The following is an 18,386-nucleotide window of genomic DNA, read 5'->3' as shown; positions in this document are numbered from 1 at the left end:
GGGGCTCAGTGTCCTCATCCTGCCAGGTGATCTTCAGGATCTTCCTACAATTGTGAATGGAAGTGATTCAGTTTCCTGGCATGGCGCTGCTAGACTGTCCAGGTTTCACAGGCATACTACAATGAGGTCAGCGCCAGGGCTCTGCAGCCCTTCAGTTTGGTAATCAGTCTAATACCTCTCCTCCCCTACTCTTTCCTTCAGAGCCTCTCAAACACTGAGCCAGTTCCAGCAGTGTGTGGCTCATCACCTCCCCGTCATCACCCATGCGTTCATCCCCGGAAAGCACACTGCCAAGGTAAGCATTCAAACTTCTTCGTTTGCTGTAATCCATGGTTCCACGTATGGATGGTGGGGTTCTGGCTGTGGAGAACCTCTGTTTTCTTGGTGTTAATTGTTAGGCCAAAATTAGCATGAGCAGCCGGAAATTGATTCATACTTTGGGAAGTCCTATGAGCTGCCCAAAGGCATAGTGAATACGAAGCAGTGTTAAGAGCCTGCCCACCTATGACCTTTCAGGTTTACAAAGCACTTTTCCTGACACTTCCCTGGGAGTAGGGAAACAGGAGGGTCAGTGACTCGCTCAGGATGGAGGGCACAGTTGGTTAGTGTCAGAACCGGGGTCTGAACCTGGGTCACTTGACTCCAAGTCCAGCCTCCTCTCTCCTAGGCTGTGAGCCCTGTTAACCCACCTGCCTCACTGGGGAGGAGCATGCTCTCCCTGCTTCCCACAGAGAACCCAGGAAGGAGTGGGCCTGGAGGGGAGGTCATCTGGCAAGCCAGAACAATGGCTGGAGGGGATGTTTAGCCACAGGCCATTCAGTGGTGCAATACCTGATGAGTCTTCAAGAACCTGAAGGGAGCTGGAGAGAAGAACATGGAAGAACATGGAAGAGAAGAACATGCTGATGGTGGTGAATGACGGGGCTGCATGACACGCTTCCCCTTCTCTTCCTGCTAAAACTTCAGCAAGAACCCAAGAGTCTCTGCTCTGGGCTGATGGGGCCCTGGCCACCTCTCCAGACTGAGTCAGCTCCACGCTGCACACACGGCTCTTCACCATTCTTTTCCACTTGTGAGAATTGTGAGGTGCTGTAAGACTCTCCCAAAATGTTCTGCATTAGCTTCTGTTTTCCAGGACAGGCCCCAGCAGCCCAAGAGGCCTTCAGCCCACTCCCCTTCTGCTGGCAGGGCATCTCGTTTCTGCTCAGCCTGTGCCTCTCCCAGGGCCTCAGTGAGCGTGGGTTTGCGGGGAATGAACTGCTGGGTGATGAAAACTAGAACCACTGCAGACCACAATCCTGTGCTGCCTGGCTAGTCTGCTGGATCACACAAAAGCGCAGCCACAGATGAGACCCCAGAGCCACAACAGCCCCACCACAGAGTACCTGGAGTCCTCCCTGGCCCCAGGGAACCTTGTGGCCACTGGCTGGGGACCTCCCCAAAGCCTGGCACAGCAATGAGTGCTCCATCAATGCTGGGAATGTGCCAAGAGGCCTGGCTTCCCACCATCCTCTTGCTGGGTGACTTTAGGCAAGTCACCTCTCGTCTCTGGGTCTTGGCTTCCTCTCAATAGGCCCTTTTGTTTGTTTTTAAATTTTTTAACATTTTCATTCAAAGTTTTGATTTCCAAATTCTCTCCCTCCCTCCCTGAGACAGTAAGCAGTTAGATATAGAATATACATGTGAAATCATGTGAAACATTTCCATCAATAGGCCCTTTTAGCTCCCAATCCGATGATCCCATGATTAAGGCAAACTGCAGGCACAGGTCCTAGGAGCTTCTGCAGTATTAAGCTTATAGACCTAAATATAACAAAGGGATAGCCCAGAGCACATACTCTACTGTAAAAACTGGGATAATACAGCATAATATGGATCATTTGGACAAGGGAAGGAGATTGAGATAGAAAATCATGGCACTGAAGAAAGAGAATTAGACCAGGAAACAGAAAATTGGATTTGAATCTTAGCTCTGCCACTGAACCAGTGGCATTACCTTGGCCCATCACACATACAACTTCCTTGCTAAAAAGAGAGGCTGGGAGCCAAGGGAGCTTGGCCTCGAAGATCTTGAGATTCCTTCCATCTCAACTATTCCATGATACCATGAGCCTAGGAGACAGATGTCTAGTCCTACTGTGACTATAGGAAGAATGGATTAAATGTCTGAGCTATAAAGTGGCACCTGGGTCTAAACTATGAAGCATTCTCTGCAGTGAGCATGTGCTAGGACATTTGGGGAGGCACACATACTTTGGAATTTCAATTCTCCTAAATATGTCCATTCTTAAGAAATCCATCCCACAGCCTAGAAGAGAAATTTAGGAATGTAACTACAAAGAACTTTGCTATTTCATTTTGTGTGTATCTTACATCTTTAGGATTCTCTCTACAATATATATTGGAACCTAAAAAGAAACTCTTACATTCCTAAGTCAAAATGGCAGGATGTTGAGTGTAAGGGGAATTTTCATCTCTGCTGTAATAGATTGGGAAAACCAAGGGACAAAGTGGTTTTAGAACCAGCCAAGAGTCAAGATTAGAACCCACTTTATTTGAGGTTCCTTAGGAGCAGAGACTATATATGGAACCTTGCATGAAGTGACAGGTAACGCATCCTTCTGCTTCTTGGAGGCCTCTACTTTAGGTTATCACCCATACCACAGGATGCAGGGTTTGAACCCATTGGGCACACTTTGGAATGCATTCGGCCCCAAAATGAGGTGGCTACTGAGTGCCAAGGGCTTAGAATATGTGTGCCATTTGGGGTGGGAGAGGAGGGAAGTTCTGCTGATTCATCACTGCTGGTAGTTTCAGTGTGGAGTTTTTATGTTAAATTAAGAAACTGGAACCTTCAGTTCCCTCCACGTCAGTAAGCCAGTAATTAATTACCCGTGTCTACAGTCTGAACTACCTCGAAATTCTGAGCAGTCGCGGCGGTTTCTCTTAATACCTTTTTCGATTAGTGTCTTGCTTTCTCAGCATCCTGGAATAAGATAAGCTGGACTTCGGCAGCCTCCTGAAGCTAGAGAAGATGCTGGTCCCCACAGTTTGCCCAGAGTGTGCCAGACTTTTAGCCAGGTATTTGGGAGAGTTCCGAGCTGAGGAATCATTCTCCTGTAAGTCTGCCCAGAACTTTGCCTCTAAAGCACTCGGCAGGATGCGGCTGAGGCGAGAGTCTGCGGGGCTTTGTGGGCCTTGGAGGGTCAGAAAAGCAATTAAATGACACATTTTATTAGTTAAATCACTATTAATTTGGATTTGTCGTGTTCCTCTGAAGGTAATTTTGGTCAGATTCCTGGCAGGCCCATGGCCAGGCCAGCCATGGGGGTGTACCCAGTTACTCAGGTCCTCGCTTGGGGAAAGGCCTGCTTTTACCAGAAGTGCTGGTTCAGAGGGGCACGGTCTATGCAGTCCAAACAATGGAGAATTCAGAGTCAGAGCCTTTGTTTTAAATTTTGGCCCTGCTGTTTACTTACTGTGTGACCTTGGACAAGGTATTTACACACCGGAGGCCTTGGTCTCCTCATCTGAGGTCTGGGATCCTAGGACTAGAAAGTGACTTGCCAACAGCATAGGCTGGGCTGAGGATGCCATTTTGGGGCCTGCAGATGTCATGTCTTGGTTTTACCGTTTCTGCAGCCTAGGGTCTAATTCATTAGCTGAAATGAGAACCATGTTAAAGCAATCTAGAGGTTTGGGAATGGGAAGGGGTCGATTTTACAGTGAAGTATTTGCAGCACCGTATCTAGTATGGCTTCCCATACACGCAAGCACGCATACATGTGGAGTGAAAAGGGATCAGGAGCCACAAAAGGCAAGAATCAATTCCAGATTCACATAATCCAGTTCTGGAAGAGACAGGAGAGGCTGCCCAGCTCAATCCTTTTATTTGACAGGAAGAGAAACTGAGGCTCAAAGTGGAGGAAAGACTTCCACAGGCCATTTTAAAACTTCTCTTGCCGTTCCAATGTCTGACCTATTTTGACCTACTCCACTAATGCCAGTGAATGAGCTTAAATCCCTTTCTCGTTGGAGGAATACAAGTTCCACCTGGAGGCCATGCCACCTTCCAGCCTGATTCATGTACCACCCAGTCAACCAGGCTACCCAGTGATGGATTCATCACTGATGGTCATGCAAACAACCATATATTCTCCATGAAGGGCTTCCATAAGGGACCTCTGTCGATGTCTGATATTCAGTTAAGACGGCTCTGGAGTTGGCTGAATGGCTGGACTCACAAAGAAGTCATCCTTAACAGCTCTGTATCAACTTGAAAGGTTTCTAGTGGAATGGCCCATGACTGTGACCTTGACCTTACATTGTCTGGCATTTTTATCAGTGACTTGGATAAATACATAGATGACTTAGCCACTTTAACAGCAGAGGCCACCAAGATGGGAAGGGTAGTAACATGTCTGATGACAAAGTCTGGGTCACCTCAGAGGCTAGGCTAGAATATGTCTCTAAATCCAGGGAGATGTAAAGTTTTATGTTTGGGTTCAAAAAATCAACTTCATAAGCATAAGATGGAAGATAGTGAAAACCTTTGCCACATTGTGGCTATGCCCATTAATCTGTAAACAGCTCCTCCCCGACCAATTCAGACACATCATAGCTCACGCTGTTCTGCCACAGAAATGGTTCTTAAGTCAAGCTGTCCTTTGAATATTTAGACAAAATCAGTTCACTAGGAATATAAGACTAAATTTGGCTATTGCTGGGAAGCCAGAGGAATCTAGTGGAAAGAACACTTGATCTGGCAGTAAAGAGACTGGATGGGGATAATGTTCAGATTTTCTGGCAACTTAAATATTTATGATTCTTTGAGATTGTCAATATTTTGTTGCTTTCACTCAATACTTCAAATACATAACTCTTTCTTCCTTGGCATCTTGAGGAAGAAAAGCTCTGAAGTGGAGGCACAGTCCAGGAGAGGGAATCCTGGCTCTGGAAGCCAGATGTCCCTGGCTCAACCCTGGGCTCTGCAGCTGATCACCTGTGGGACTCTAGGTAAGTCATTTACCTTTCCAGGGGTGAGTGTCCTCAATCTGCAGAACAAGGAGGTGGAACTAGATAATCCTGAAGGTTCCCTACAGTTAAAAGCACTCCAGTTCTAGTACCAAGTATGAAAAACAGATTCTACACCATGTCCAACTATGGCCGAGAAGTGCATGAAGCCCTTCCTACGTGCCGGGCGCTGGGGTACAGAGACAAAAGTGTGACCTGTCCTCAAGGAGCCTACGTTCCGCTCTCTGGCTGTGTGGTCATGACTATCAAAAAGCACTGGGTGGGGCAATGCTGTGAAGGGGAACCTTGGCACTGAAATAACCAAAATCCAACGTTAAACCTGAAGATTGAAATGGAATCCACACGTAGCAGAAAGACCTAAGAGTCCAGGCACACAATCCCTTCTCTTAAAAGGCAGCTCTGAACAGCTTAGGCCAGGAAGCAAAGTTCTTAGTGCTCAGCTGCTGCCTCAGGTGTACATTTTATGGGAAATACCCTTTGGTCATAAATAAGGTTACAGAAATCTAACATGGATCCATCTTTATGATACTTTAAAGGTCACTGGTCCTCTGAGTCGAAGTCCCACCCCTAGGCATCTGTGGCACACCCGGGAGGCAGATGAGCTGGCATCAAATGCTGGCCTGGCTGCCTCTTCCTCTTGGAGCCTGGAGGAAGTGACTTTTGTTCTCTGATGCCAGGCTCTTTATCAGTAAAATGGGGAAATGATTCTTGCTCTGGCTCATCAGCTGTTGTGAGAAAAGCACATGATCTTCGGGAATCCGCACAGTGCCCAGAGTAAACAGGAGCAGGGATGAGTTGGCCGTGGGCTGGTCTTTTCTGATCTTCAGGGCTCCTTTGGCTACCTTCCACATTCCTGTGCTTCAAGCAGGACCTGTGCCTGCCAGGATAGGAACTGCCTCCACCAGTGCAGATTGACACACATCTCTGACTTGAGTGTTCTAGGGGCGTACTGTGACTTGCCTGTGGTCACACTGTCAGTAAATGCCATGGGCAGGATGAGAACCCAAGCATCTCTGCCTCCCGAGGCCATCCATCTATCACACTACGCAATGCTTCCTTTATAATATTTTTCCAAAGTTGTGTAATTCATCCTGTGATTCTGGAAAGGCCCAGAGGCACCGTCATCAAAGAGAGTTACATTAAGCATTTAAGTAACACGTCCTTCCCCAAACCTGCTGGTAACTCACACTCTATAACAACCTGCCACCTGTTCTTTGTAGATTACTTTTGCATCATTACAAGTAAAAAATCAATACCAGACCATTGATTTGGTAATGAGACAAGATTGCCAGGCAATAATACATAATGTTATCCAAGCCCTATTTCTCAATTGTTTTGAGAGAACAGATAGTTCAAGGACCTTCCCTGAAATGGGCTCCCATATTCCATTGGTGATCTTGTAACAGGAAAGGTGTGGGATGGACGGCCGCCACCATCCTGCGCATCGACGGGGCGGCGTTTCGGCGTCATGTTACCTTGAATGCCTCCTCTTAGCAATATGTTCCATTACCCTCTCCCTGAAGTCTGTTTTTTGGCTTAATGTGTATGTTAAATAATAACTGGAATTTCTTTGGGACTTTAAGGGTTTCAAAGTGTCTTTAAACACTGTCTCATTTAACCATGAAAACACACGGCATAGCAGAAAATCCAGAGGCCTGGGAGCCGTAGCCCAAGCTTTGGGTCCGACGCTAATCGGCCATGCCCTTGCCTTCCCCTCCTGGGCACCTTCCCTTATATATAAAAGGAGGCGGGGGCAAGAATCAGATTAGGTCCCCTCCGAGGGCCTTCCGGGCTGTAACATTCTACGGCATCACTTGACTACAAAAAGGTCTCAGTGTGAGAACTGCAGAGAAAGAAGCTAAGAGACTCCAGTACCAACATGTGTGCTACCTTGACAGGTAACGTGGTTATTCACAGCACACGTTAAAGGTTCTTAACATAGCAAGCGTGCTTTCTATGACAGATTCAGATGTAACAATCACCTAGCTGTGCTAATCATTCTGGAGCTAAGGAACAGAATTAATGAAAAGGGATAATGGAATTGGAAATGCATTTATGCTGCTTCCCCTTGCCCCTCCCTCTCCAGCACCATGACAGGACCCATCATGCATTAGGGAACCACTTTATGAGCTCTTGTGGCCAACAGATCCATCGCTTGGCAGCTGACCTTTCTCTGCCCTTAGAGAGGCTGGTCCTCTCCTGCTTGGTGGGGCCCCCCAAAGCTTGCGTTCCACTCAGCTGACCTTCAAGAACCCAGGGTCGCCCCCTATGCTATAATAAGGTTTCAGAGTGGGAATGCTGGCGGATCACATAGAGCAGAATTTTCTGGCATTTAAAATATGCATCTTATTAAAAAGTCAAGTCATCTAGCCTGAAAGGCAGCAGCTGGGTCCTTGAGTATGAGGCCCTGCAGCGCACAGTGAGCAGATCTTTGGGGAGTGTGGGGTGCTGAGAGGGAGGGGCACACCACCATGATGAATCACAGATCGAGACTGGAGAGTTTTTGAAGCTCTTTCACATAATAAGGGCATTCTGGCTTTACATGGACAGTGCTTATAATTTAAATATATTATTTAATCCCCATCACCACCCAATGAGGCTGGCAGAGCAAACGGTACAAGCTCTATTTTATAGATGGTAAAGCTGAGGATCTGGCCAAGTGAACTGCCTCAAATGACACATTCTGGGAGTGGCAGACTTGGCTTGAACCCAGGTCTGATTCCAAATCTAGGTCTCTGTCCATTATACCCCCTGCCTATATGTCTGTCAGGGAAGACAGGGAAGTCATGAGCATCATACCAGAAGCTTAGCACGGTGTCCAGCGCATAGTAGGCACTTAATATGTGCTTACTGAATGTGCGGAACTGAATCAAGTCCTCATTTGACAGGCAAAATAAGGCCCGGAGAAATGCAGGAACTTATTCAAAGTCAACCTGCCAGTCAGCAGTGAAGCCAGCACTAGGAACCAGGACTCCCAGATCTCAGTTGAGCACGTAGCCCCTGTATCGCACAGAGGATAGACTCGTAAGGAAGCTAAGCTACCAGGTCGCCATCACCTGCCATCTCTATCCTGAGCTGCACCACTTCTGAGGTGTGGCTTTGAGGGCAGAGAACTGAGCAGCGCTAAGACGTGTCTTTTCCAGCAACTGCCTCAGTTTACTCATCTGCAAAAGAGCAAAGCAAAAACCCGACTAAAGACGAACCATGGACCCTAGGCCTGCTTGGCTTCTCATCTTTCTCTGTCAATTCGCTGCTTCCCTGCTGCTTTCAAAGAGGCCCAAGTCTCCCCCCTGTTAAAAAAAAACACCAAAACCCCACTCCACTATCCCCCTGAGCCACTGCCCGACATCTCTTCTCCCTTTCCCAGGCAAATCCCCTGAAGATTCTGTTTACACTTGCTGCCTCCCTCTCCTCTGTGCTCACTCCCTCCTCAGCCCCGCATAATCGGGCTTTTTTCTGTCATCATCAGTGAAGGCACCTATGGGGCTGTATTCCTGGGCCTCGTCCTCCTGGACACCTGTCCCAACTCTCTGGGCTTCAGTAACATCAGACTTGCCTTGCTTGATGGCTCATCAGCCAACACCGCTGTGTCTCTCTGGGGGTGTTCTCCAACGCTCAATTCCAGGACCTCCTTTTCCTCCAAATTCTCTTTCAGGGCTTAACACTCCTTCTTCTTCAGATGCTCCCATTCTGTCCCTCTGAATAGCATCCCCACCATCTCCCGAGGCATTGCCGTGGCAGGTCCCCCCACCCCGACTCTCCCCAGAGATGCCCAAGAGTGCAAGCTGGCACTGCTCTTCCTTTCCTACATCTCTCGCACCCAGGCCTGTCTCCTCCCTCACACAGCTCATGGCTTTATTATCACTGGATTATTGTGACACTCTCCATCAGCCCACTTGCCTCAAGTCTCTCCTTCCTACAACACAGTTTCCCAAGTAATTTTACTAAAATAGATCTGACCATATGATTCCCCCATCAATCAACCCTGGTGGCTTCCTATGCTTTAAAGGTAAACGTAAGCTCCTCTGTTTAGCTTTTAAAGCCCTTCCTTCTCAGTTTGTCTCCCACCTACCTCTCCAGCCTGGCTTTCTCCCTGATCCACACACGTGACCCTCCATGCCTGTCTCTAGGTCTTTGCCCTGGCTGTGCCCCATGCCTGGAATGCCCTCCCTCCTCACCTCTACTCCAAAGGTCCTTCTCTTCCTTTAAGATGCAGCTCAAATGCCACCTTTTGCATGAAGCCCTTCCAGATCCAGCCCCTGTTAGCTCCCTCCCACACCTTCCTGCATTTCATTATTTTGTCTATATTTGTACATATTCATTTTATATTCATATGTGCTTGTTTTCTCCTTCCTAGAATGTAAGCTCATTGTATCCACAGGGCCCTGCACAGTGACTTGTGTGTCAAGATACTTAATATATTGTTTAATCACCTGCACTGTGGCATAGAGGAGAGCCTTGAAATTGGCTTTGGGGAGGTGAGTTCAAATCCTCAGAAACTTACTGTGTGACCATCTCTCATTTTCCTCATTTGAAAAATGGGCATAAACAGAGCGCCTGTCTCCAGGCTGAAGTGTTTTGCAAACCTCAAAGCACTCTACAAATATCAGCTGCTGTTCTTCTCACATAAGGCAGTGAAGCTCTATGACCCTGGTCAGTGAACGCATATGACGCACGGGATGTGTGAGCAGTACTTCCTGGGGTGTGCATGTAACAAGTTAGGGATGATTTCTCACACGTCTCTGCCTGGAGACTTTGGTGTGGCCTCTACCGATGGGGGCCCGTGTCGGCCTTCTTACCTTGACGGCATAGCTGCTGAGCGGGTCTTTGGCATAGGAGGCTGGGTAGTAGACGGCGTCGCCGGCTTCACAACACGGCCTGTCGCTGGTCAGCCGGAAGTCGGACCAGCTGTCTACCCCAAAGCGGAGCTGGTCTTTCTGCCCAGCCATGAAGAGGTCTTCACATCTGAGAGCCAGCTTCTTCAGGGCGTCGCTGTGCAAACCCCGTATTTTCCCCACCACCTCTTCCCGATTCTCAATGCCTCGGTAGAGTGCCGTTCTCTGGGGCTTCTGAGTGCTCTTGCCCAGCTTGCCCTGTGTTGCCTGCCGCCCTGTTAGGGACTCGGTGCTGGTGCAGAACCGCTCCCGTGTGCCCAGAGCGTTCAGGCTGGAGACGCTATGGGCCGTGGCACTGGCACGTCGGTCTTTGGGCATGGGCCTGTCTAACGAATCGCAGGACTCGTTCCCGAGACCCTTGAACTCGTAGCTGAGGGAGGAGCCACCACTGCTGGCATCCCAGTGGGCCTCCATGTCATAGGTGGGGTTGGCCAGAAGACACAGACTGTTCTCCAGGGACTTGTGAAGATCTTTGGGAAGAGGTTCCGTGTTGGCCCTCAGGATTGTTTTCTTTGGCAGGGGGGGTGGTGTGGCTTGGGAGGGGCGGGTCACTTCTTGCTCTGTGGTTCCCCCAAAAGCAATGGCATCGTCCACAGCCCCCTTTGGCTGTCGAGGGTGCTTGGGAGGGATCATGGTGGCTCTGGATTGCCCTGTGTGAAAGAAAATACACAAAACATGGCTTTAAAAAACTGGCGCCTCCTCATCACTTCTATAACTAAGGGGGAAAAGAGTTTGAGGGTCCTAGGAACTGGAAGCCAGAACTCCATATTCCAGTGGGAAGACAAGGACCTGGTCAAGGTGGGAGAACTCTACGTGACCAACTCTAGCTGGATGTGCTAACAGTTACATCCCAGTTGTTCACTTGCTTTGTGAGGCACGAAATGACAAATACAAAGACATATCTGGCACCTCTTCTAGGTGAAGGGGTGTGCTTGGCACAACATTTGGGGAAGACATGGTCTGACTTCCAGGCACTTTTAATCTAGAGGGATGGCTAAAATTTAGATGTGCTCAAGTTAAAGATTAGGACAGGAATTCATTAGGCAAAAAGGGGAGGGGAGGGCATTCAGGGCCCCCTAAGACACAGAGCAGTTTAGGATGCGGGTGTAGATATTAGGCCAGTCCAGCTGAAGCACAGAGTGTGGATGGGAAACATATGAGATACGGCTAGGAGGGGAGATTGGTGTGAGACTATAGAAGGCTTTACATGTCAGGAAGAGAATCTGACCTTGACTAGGGAGCCCTGACGGTTGTGGATCAGAGGAGTGACGATCAGAAGGATGGACTGAGGTGGAGGGAGGGAAGACGGTGAGGAGGTTACTGAACCCAGTAAGTAAAGCCAGCGGTGGGAGTCATCGAGGAAAGGGATGGACTAGAGGCAGGTTTTGGAAGTGGAAGAGAAACCTTCCTGAATGAGTGGTTAGGAGAGGCTCAGGGAATAGAAGCCAATGATAATTTCTAGGTTACAAATACAGGAGACCAGGTGAATGATGACACCCGACGGAGGAGGAAGGGCAGGTGTGGGGGAAGGCGAGGAGCTTGGCTTTAGGCATGTTGGATCTGAGCTGTTGAGGTGGTGAGGCATCACAGGTAGGTCTGGAGCTGAAAAGAGAAGGGCTGAGGGCTTATGGACAGAGGTTTGAGATCTCACAATATACAGAACGAAGCAAAGGTGGGAAAAGGACTGCAGTCACCAGGGCAACTCAATCCCAAGCCCTCCAGTCCTTTCAGAGCTGGTCTCCAACACTTACGATGTTCTACTTGAAATCTTAGACTTTCCCAAGCTCTGGATGCAAGAGCATGGACATGGTTCTCTTCCACTGCAAAGACAGAGACAGAGGTAGAGGTGTGTGTGTGACAAAACCGGACTGCAAACATGAGAGTCCGTGTGTACGTACATGTGCATGCCAAACACTTTGATGCATCTAGTAGGATGGTAGGCAGGCAGTGGAGAGGGCAGTGGACTGGGAGGCTGTCCTGTGTTCACGTAGGACTCTTAGCTTTGGACTCCCTGGGTGACTGTGGGTTGAACAGATGACCTCCAAGGTTTTAAATTCTATGGTCCTATGGCTATAAGATCTCTGCATTGTCATGTTTGTTCCTCCAAAAGTGATGGCACTGTCCACAGTGTCCTTTGGGGAAGGGAATAAGCACTTATATAACACCTGCTATGTGCCAGGTGTGGGGCAGCTAGGGGCCTGGAGACAGGAAGATGAGTTCAAATCTGGTCTCAACCACTTATTAGCTGTGTGACCCCGGGGCAAGTCACTTAACTGGGTTGGCCTCAGTTTCCTCATCTATAAAAATGGGCTGGAGAAGGAAATGGCAAACCACTCCAGTATCTCTGCCAAGAAAACTCCAAATGGGGTCATGGAGAGGCACGCAACTGAACAACATGCGCCAGGCACAGCGGCTCTCGATCCAACTCCAACATTCCATGATGATGGGGTAGTAGGGGATTGTGGTAGTCACACTAAGTTGCTGTTCCAAGTGGGTGTTTAAAATCATTTAACACATTTTTGTCTTTTGGGGTAAATAAATGATGATTTTTGAGAAATGACTTTAAGACACTGGCATCAATACATATAAGGATCATTCATCTATCTTGGGCAGGAAGCTGGCAGTCCATTTCTATCCACCCCAGCTAGAGAATAAATGTGGCCCACACACAGACCCAGGTTTCTGCCTGGAAGAATATACCCCCATCTGCTGGCATCTTCCAGATTCATTGGCTGGGATTGGGGGTGGGAAGGGCAAAGGAGTCTCCTGAGGGCAGACAGAGTTGCTATGGACATCATGTAATCAATGTGGAGGCATGAAGCTATTCCTAATGGTCACACAGATTCAGTGAATAGCTCCCAAGGAGTGAAATAAAAAACAGAAGTGATGAGGGATTTAAAAAAAAAAAGAAAAACAACACAACATGGTGCACCCTTGAATCAAGGGCATGCATCCAGACAAACTCTGCTGGCAATTATAATAATACATTCCATTTCACCACAAAACACTCACCTCAAAGAGCTCTGTAAATGATTACAATATATACAGGGAACCTAAAGATCTCCCGTTCCTCTGTTGAAATGCAGTGCTATTTTTTTGACAATATAGGGAGCTCTATTATAGATGATTCTTTAGGGCTGGAAGTGAACCGTCATTAAAACGGTGTGGGCTGTAGAAGGGAGCACCTCACAGCTGACAGAGCAGGCACTCATCTAACAGGAATGCTTCTTAAAAACAGTCAGAGATCCAGTTTCGTCCCACCCTCTCCCACCCTTGGGAGGGTTTGTGGCATGGCCAGGGCTGTCAGGAAGGGGAGGAGGGTGGATGGCATTCTCAAAATCACAGATGCTACTTCCTGCAGCGGCTGGGTCCCCCCCACCCTGAAGGAGGAAAGATCTGATCTTTCCACCTATCCACAGGCCCTCTACATTTTCTTGACTTCTGAGAGATGAAAGAAGTACAGGTTATTCCCAGGGAGACAAAAACATTCTTCATTTCTTAATGTCTAGTGAATCTGGGCTTTTAAAGATGGCAAGGCAGGGGAGTGTTGAGTAGCAGAGACGCTGACTAAAGAAGGTGAAAGAAGAGACCCAGGGGCTTTTTTTTTTGGACTCTGATGCTGACTGTGGGACCCTGAGCTCCCCGTCTTTGACCTCCGTGGTCCTTCCAGATCCAGCATTTTAGTTTTAGGGCTTTTGCTAGAAAGTTACAGTGAGGGCTTCTCTGACTGCCATGTATGCTTGGAGAGAAAGAGCTTTGCTCCTTCCCAAACACGAACACTCCCTAATTTAAAGAAGGAAAACAACCCCTGGGACATGGGAAGGATGCTCCATGGAAAGGGTCTGGTTCTAGAGTGTGAATCCAGGCTCAGCTACTTCATCTCTGTGGAATCCAAGGTGGGCCATTTCATCTGTCTGTGCCTCAGTTTCCCTGTCTGTAAAATGAGGTTACTGGAATATCTATGGACCTCTGGAGGACTGGAGTTATTGCAAATGATCTGTGAACCCATAAAAAAGCAAAACATCTTCTATAGTCCAAACAAAATAATAGCTTTCTCTCATTTATCACTATTCTTCCTTTTCATCTTTTTTGTTGAGAATGGCTTTTCCTCTCATGCTCAGGCTGGATTGCCATGGCTAGTCATGGGCTCAAGATCAACACCGAAGCACAGAAGCTTTAACCTAATGCTTTTCCAACCTGGGCTAGTTCACACCCCTCCTTAGGGATCCCACTCTTGGAAGTTCCCCATTCCTGGGGGCTCGTGGGAGCCAGACTTGGTACAGACACATCAGAACTCCCCAGCTCAAGTGATCCACCAGCCTGGGTTTCACTCCCAGCAGGGACTTACAGGCACCATCAGTCCTGGGTGTTGTTCAAACACATTGAAGATGCCATTGTGATTGTCATTAGAATATAAAATCATTTAAGGGTTACCCGAGTCTCACTAGCCTTTTTTGGGGGGAGCATTATGTATTTTCTCAATCAATGGATAATAATCATGTAGAGATTGGTGATTTTTTGAGGTTTAAAAGGGGGTGTCTTTAAACATGAGAAGATGGACAATCACCACACAGGAGGATCCACAGCTAAGGCCCCTTCCAGTTTCAGACCTGGGCTGTTAGGCAAGACTGCAGACTTTTGCCAGCCTGCTTGGGGCCCTCAACACGAAAAGAATTCTTTTTGACCAACAGTCAGCACAGCTGCTCTGTGCGACCAAAGGGACCAGCCCAGAACAAGGACGGAAATAAATGCCAGCTTCCTTGCTTCTTGGACAGCAGTGAGTGACCCCTGGGAGCAGAGCTAGGGCTCAACCAGATTCTGAGCTGTGGGAGCTGCAGCTTTCTTCGCTCCAAGTAAAGCCACTTCCCAAGCCCGCAGCCCATGCAACTGGGTCAGGGAGTTCTCCAGGTCTCCAAGAATTTTTCCCCAAAGAAAGGCAAGCACTTCCAACTGAATTCTAACCATCTGGATCAATGTTTTAAAAGCTTCACATTGGAGCTGTTTTTATTTTAAACTCTTAACTCTGCACATTCCTCTCATGCCTCTGGGGCCAGCCCCAAAATTCAGCTTTCAACAGGCCTCATGTAACACTGAGCATTCAGTTTTTGTTTCTCTTTGAAGAGCAAGGCTATACCGTGCTGCAGATCTTGTCTTAGTATGGTTTTTTTTTAAAAGGAATCATTTCAGATGTAAGTGGCTCCTTTATCACTGTCCCTCCCTCTTACCTTGTGCTTCCCCCCTTACATTCCCAACCACATCCCTGTGCAAAGCTCTGAGTGGCAGATGAAACCCGGGGGGTCAAGGGAGGATCCAAGAGACCAAAGAGGAACTCAAAACTCCTCCTCGCAGGGTGGGGTGGGAGAGAAGTAAGGGGCTCTTTGAGCCAATGAAAACTTCAACACAAAAGAAATGTAGAGTAAGGAAGTAATCACTTTCGGAAATCAAGTTGTTTACACCCTGGGAAGTGGACTCTGATAGCTAAGCCACGATAACAACTCACTTATTAAGTCCCTATAGTATGTGGTACACTGTGCTAGGCTCCTGGATGGAAGCACAAGGAATACAGAAGAGACCCACACATTCCCTGCATGGGGCTGATGGATTCCATAGTGGGTTAAAGGCACAATCATATTGTGATGCATCATATTACATGCCAAATACCTGAAGAGGGGCAAAATAAAGTGCCAGTGAGGAAATCAGGACACAGAGGGTACCTCATGAAATGTTAAATGAAAATCAGAAAAATAGTGTGTGTGTGTGTGTGTGTGTGTGTGTGTGTGTGTGTGTGTGAGCTAAGATGCAGGCCTGCCACCCTGGGGCTCCTCCCACAGGAGCCTCTGTCATCCCAAGGCAGAGAATGGCTAGCTAATTAGGATCAAGAGATGATGGCAAAGTTCTTTTTATTTAGCACACCACTCCAACCGTCTCTCTTCCAGGATTTTCTGGACCAATTAGGAGGAGAGAGGAAGGGCCATGGGTGACCCACCGGTTTTGGTAACCAACACTTGCCTCCAGTCCAGCCTGTACACTGACCCATTCTCCTGGCCCCTGTGCGGGCAGCATCACACTGGAGAAGCTCACTGGTGAGAGGGTCACTTTTCTGAGCCCCCTACTGGCTCTCCTCCATAGTAGTAACAGTCACCTATGGCAAGTCCATGTTCCCTTGTTTGAAGCTTCACTGGGTAAAGGAATCTTGAATAATTTGAACATATGGATGAGCCAGTTACCATAGGTGGCCAGAGTGTGGCAATGATAATGCCAAAGTGGTGGGTTTGATCCCTCTACAGGCCATACGTGTCATGGTGAACAAGCATACTGGACTCAGTGTGGAAGAGTTGGGTTCAAATTTTGTGTGTTGTGTGGCACTGGACAGCTTTGTGATTTTGTTTCCTCATCTATAAAACGAGAGGGTCAAACTCTGCTGCCTCTTCTAAAGTCCCTTCTGGCTCAAGAATTAAGCTCCTTTGACCTTGTTGGAGAAGCTCAGATCACCCCAAAAGGTTGTGTTTTGGTCTAACAAATCAATCATTATTATGTTTTAAATCAAGCGTCAGTAAACATGGCGGCACATCCATCAATTTTTTGACAGCAAAAGATGTTTAGTATGGAATGTCACTTGTAAAAGCCTGCCCGTTCCCATCTCATATCCTTGGGAAGGATACATCCGCTGCATGTGCGGATAATTATTGGCACAATTTCACACAGACGTTGGTAGATACTGGCATTCTCCTCACTGTCTCTTTGTGTGCGTGTGTTGATGAGGCTGAGTGTTTTTCCCGGCCTTTGGTTTCTACCTCTCCTTCAGATACCTTAGGAGTTGTGAATCCCTCAACAGCCTCACAACTGGTGGCTTTGTCTCCATCATGGCTATGTCCGCTTGGTCTAATCTAACGACTTATCCTGAGTGCTGTCTCTACTTTCTTTAGAAGCACACGTGGAGCTGGAATAAAACCCAGACGGGGTGGTTCTCTCGTCTTAGATGGTCTTATGGAATGATCTTCCCTAATTGTGTCTCTTAACAAGCTTTCTTTTAACTGCTCTCATGCTCCAATGCTTCTGTTTGAAGGGGCGACGTTGTTTATAATCTTCTATGATCCTCTCTTAACTTTTACATACGAGATGCTATTCTAAAATGGTATTTGCCTTTAGCTCTCATGTCTCTTCCATGTGACAGCTTTTCAAAGCTCCTTAAGTATTCTCTTCTCCAGGCTAAACATGTGTACTTCTGTAACCCATCTACAAATGGCACCATCTTACACACGTTCACAATTGTGGCTTCTTTCAAGTTTATTAACAACCTTCCTAAAAGGTGGCACCTTGAAATAACCCCACCACTTTAGGTGAGTCTGCCTCCCCCAAACATCCTGCCTCTCCTGGTGCAGCTTGAGAATGCAGGTTCCTGGCTGCCACAGTCTACTCAGAGACTTTTCAGGTGAACTTCTTTTCTGTCAAATTTTTTTTTTTAAAAGACATTCTTGAGTCCTGACTTGGTAATCTAAGTCTGCCTTCTAGCTCTGTGATTTGCAAATTTGATAAACATGCCATCTATGCCTGATCGAATACTAAAGAGCACAGCACCAACCACAAATCCCTGGGCATTCCACCGGAGACATCATCACAAGTTGATATTGAGCTATGAACGGCTACTCATTCAGCTCGGAATCTGTCCCATTATACTACCGTCTAGCCCACATCCTTCCATTTTTCTTAAAAGACAAAGATGAAGACTCGTTAAATATTTTACTAAAATCTAGGCCAACTAGAGCTGCTGCCTTCCCTGGCTGTATCAGGTCGGAAACCCCTCCAAAAAGGAATGGTTTGTTCATCTCGATCACGGTCTCCTTTTCTTTATGTTCGTTAAGTGTTCTTAGAACGACAGGTTTTAGCAGATTCTGGAGAATCAAAGAATCAAGCTCCTTGGACTTCAGTCGGCAGACGCCGTCTCCTCCTCCCTTTGGGAGAACATTTGCTTTTCTCCGTCCCTTAAAGATCACTGACAGTCTCTCAGTACCCCCGGATGGACCGATGTGGGTTTGGTGATGTGACCCAGGAACAGCTGGGCGTATTCTCCTAATTTATCTCTAGGACATTTTGGTCTTATCCTTCCTAGCCTACTCAGAGGGGGAGGCCCCCGGACTGAGGGTGAATTCCAGGCTTCTAGGGCACTGTCTCCTCTCTTTCCCCCAAGACAGCTTTAAAAAGTACCTCCCTTTTTGGTTATTCCTAAGCTTCTTTGCCGGCTTCATTTCATTTTGAACTTCAACGCTACGGATACTATTCTTACAAAATGGCGTCACATTTCTGTATTCCTCGTCTGTTACCGGCTCTTGCTTCCAACTTTTCTACATGCATTTAAAAGCAATTAATTTTATTATACAGCATATGCGATATAGCAATTTTAAAAAATGCAAATGGTGTCCTCTTTAAATTCTGGGCATTTAACGCATTTTCCCCCCA

General features: G+C 47.5%; 1 protein-coding gene across 5 annotated transcripts in view; it reads right to left on the bottom strand.

Annotated features, from left to right (window-relative positions):
- PEAK1 (pseudopodium enriched atypical kinase 1) overlaps positions 1-18,386 on the bottom strand; it is a 275,075-nt gene that overhangs the window by 12,958 nt on the left and 243,731 nt on the right. For all 5 annotated transcript variants that reach the window (XM_036734155.1, XM_036734154.1, XM_036734159.1 and 2 more), the window contains one exon: positions 9,834-10,579. In XM_036734155.1, coding sequence (XP_036590050.1) covers positions 9,834-10,579 — 746 coding nt within the window. The remainder of the gene's footprint in view (positions 1-9,833; positions 10,580-18,386) is intronic.

The sequence above is a fragment of the Trichosurus vulpecula genome, chromosome 8 (assembly GCF_011100635.1).
Source record: "Trichosurus vulpecula isolate mTriVul1 chromosome 8, mTriVul1.pri, whole genome shotgun sequence".
Taxonomy (NCBI): domain Eukaryota; kingdom Metazoa; phylum Chordata; class Mammalia; order Diprotodontia; family Phalangeridae; genus Trichosurus; species Trichosurus vulpecula.
This window is presented reverse-complemented; position numbering and strand designations above follow the sequence as displayed.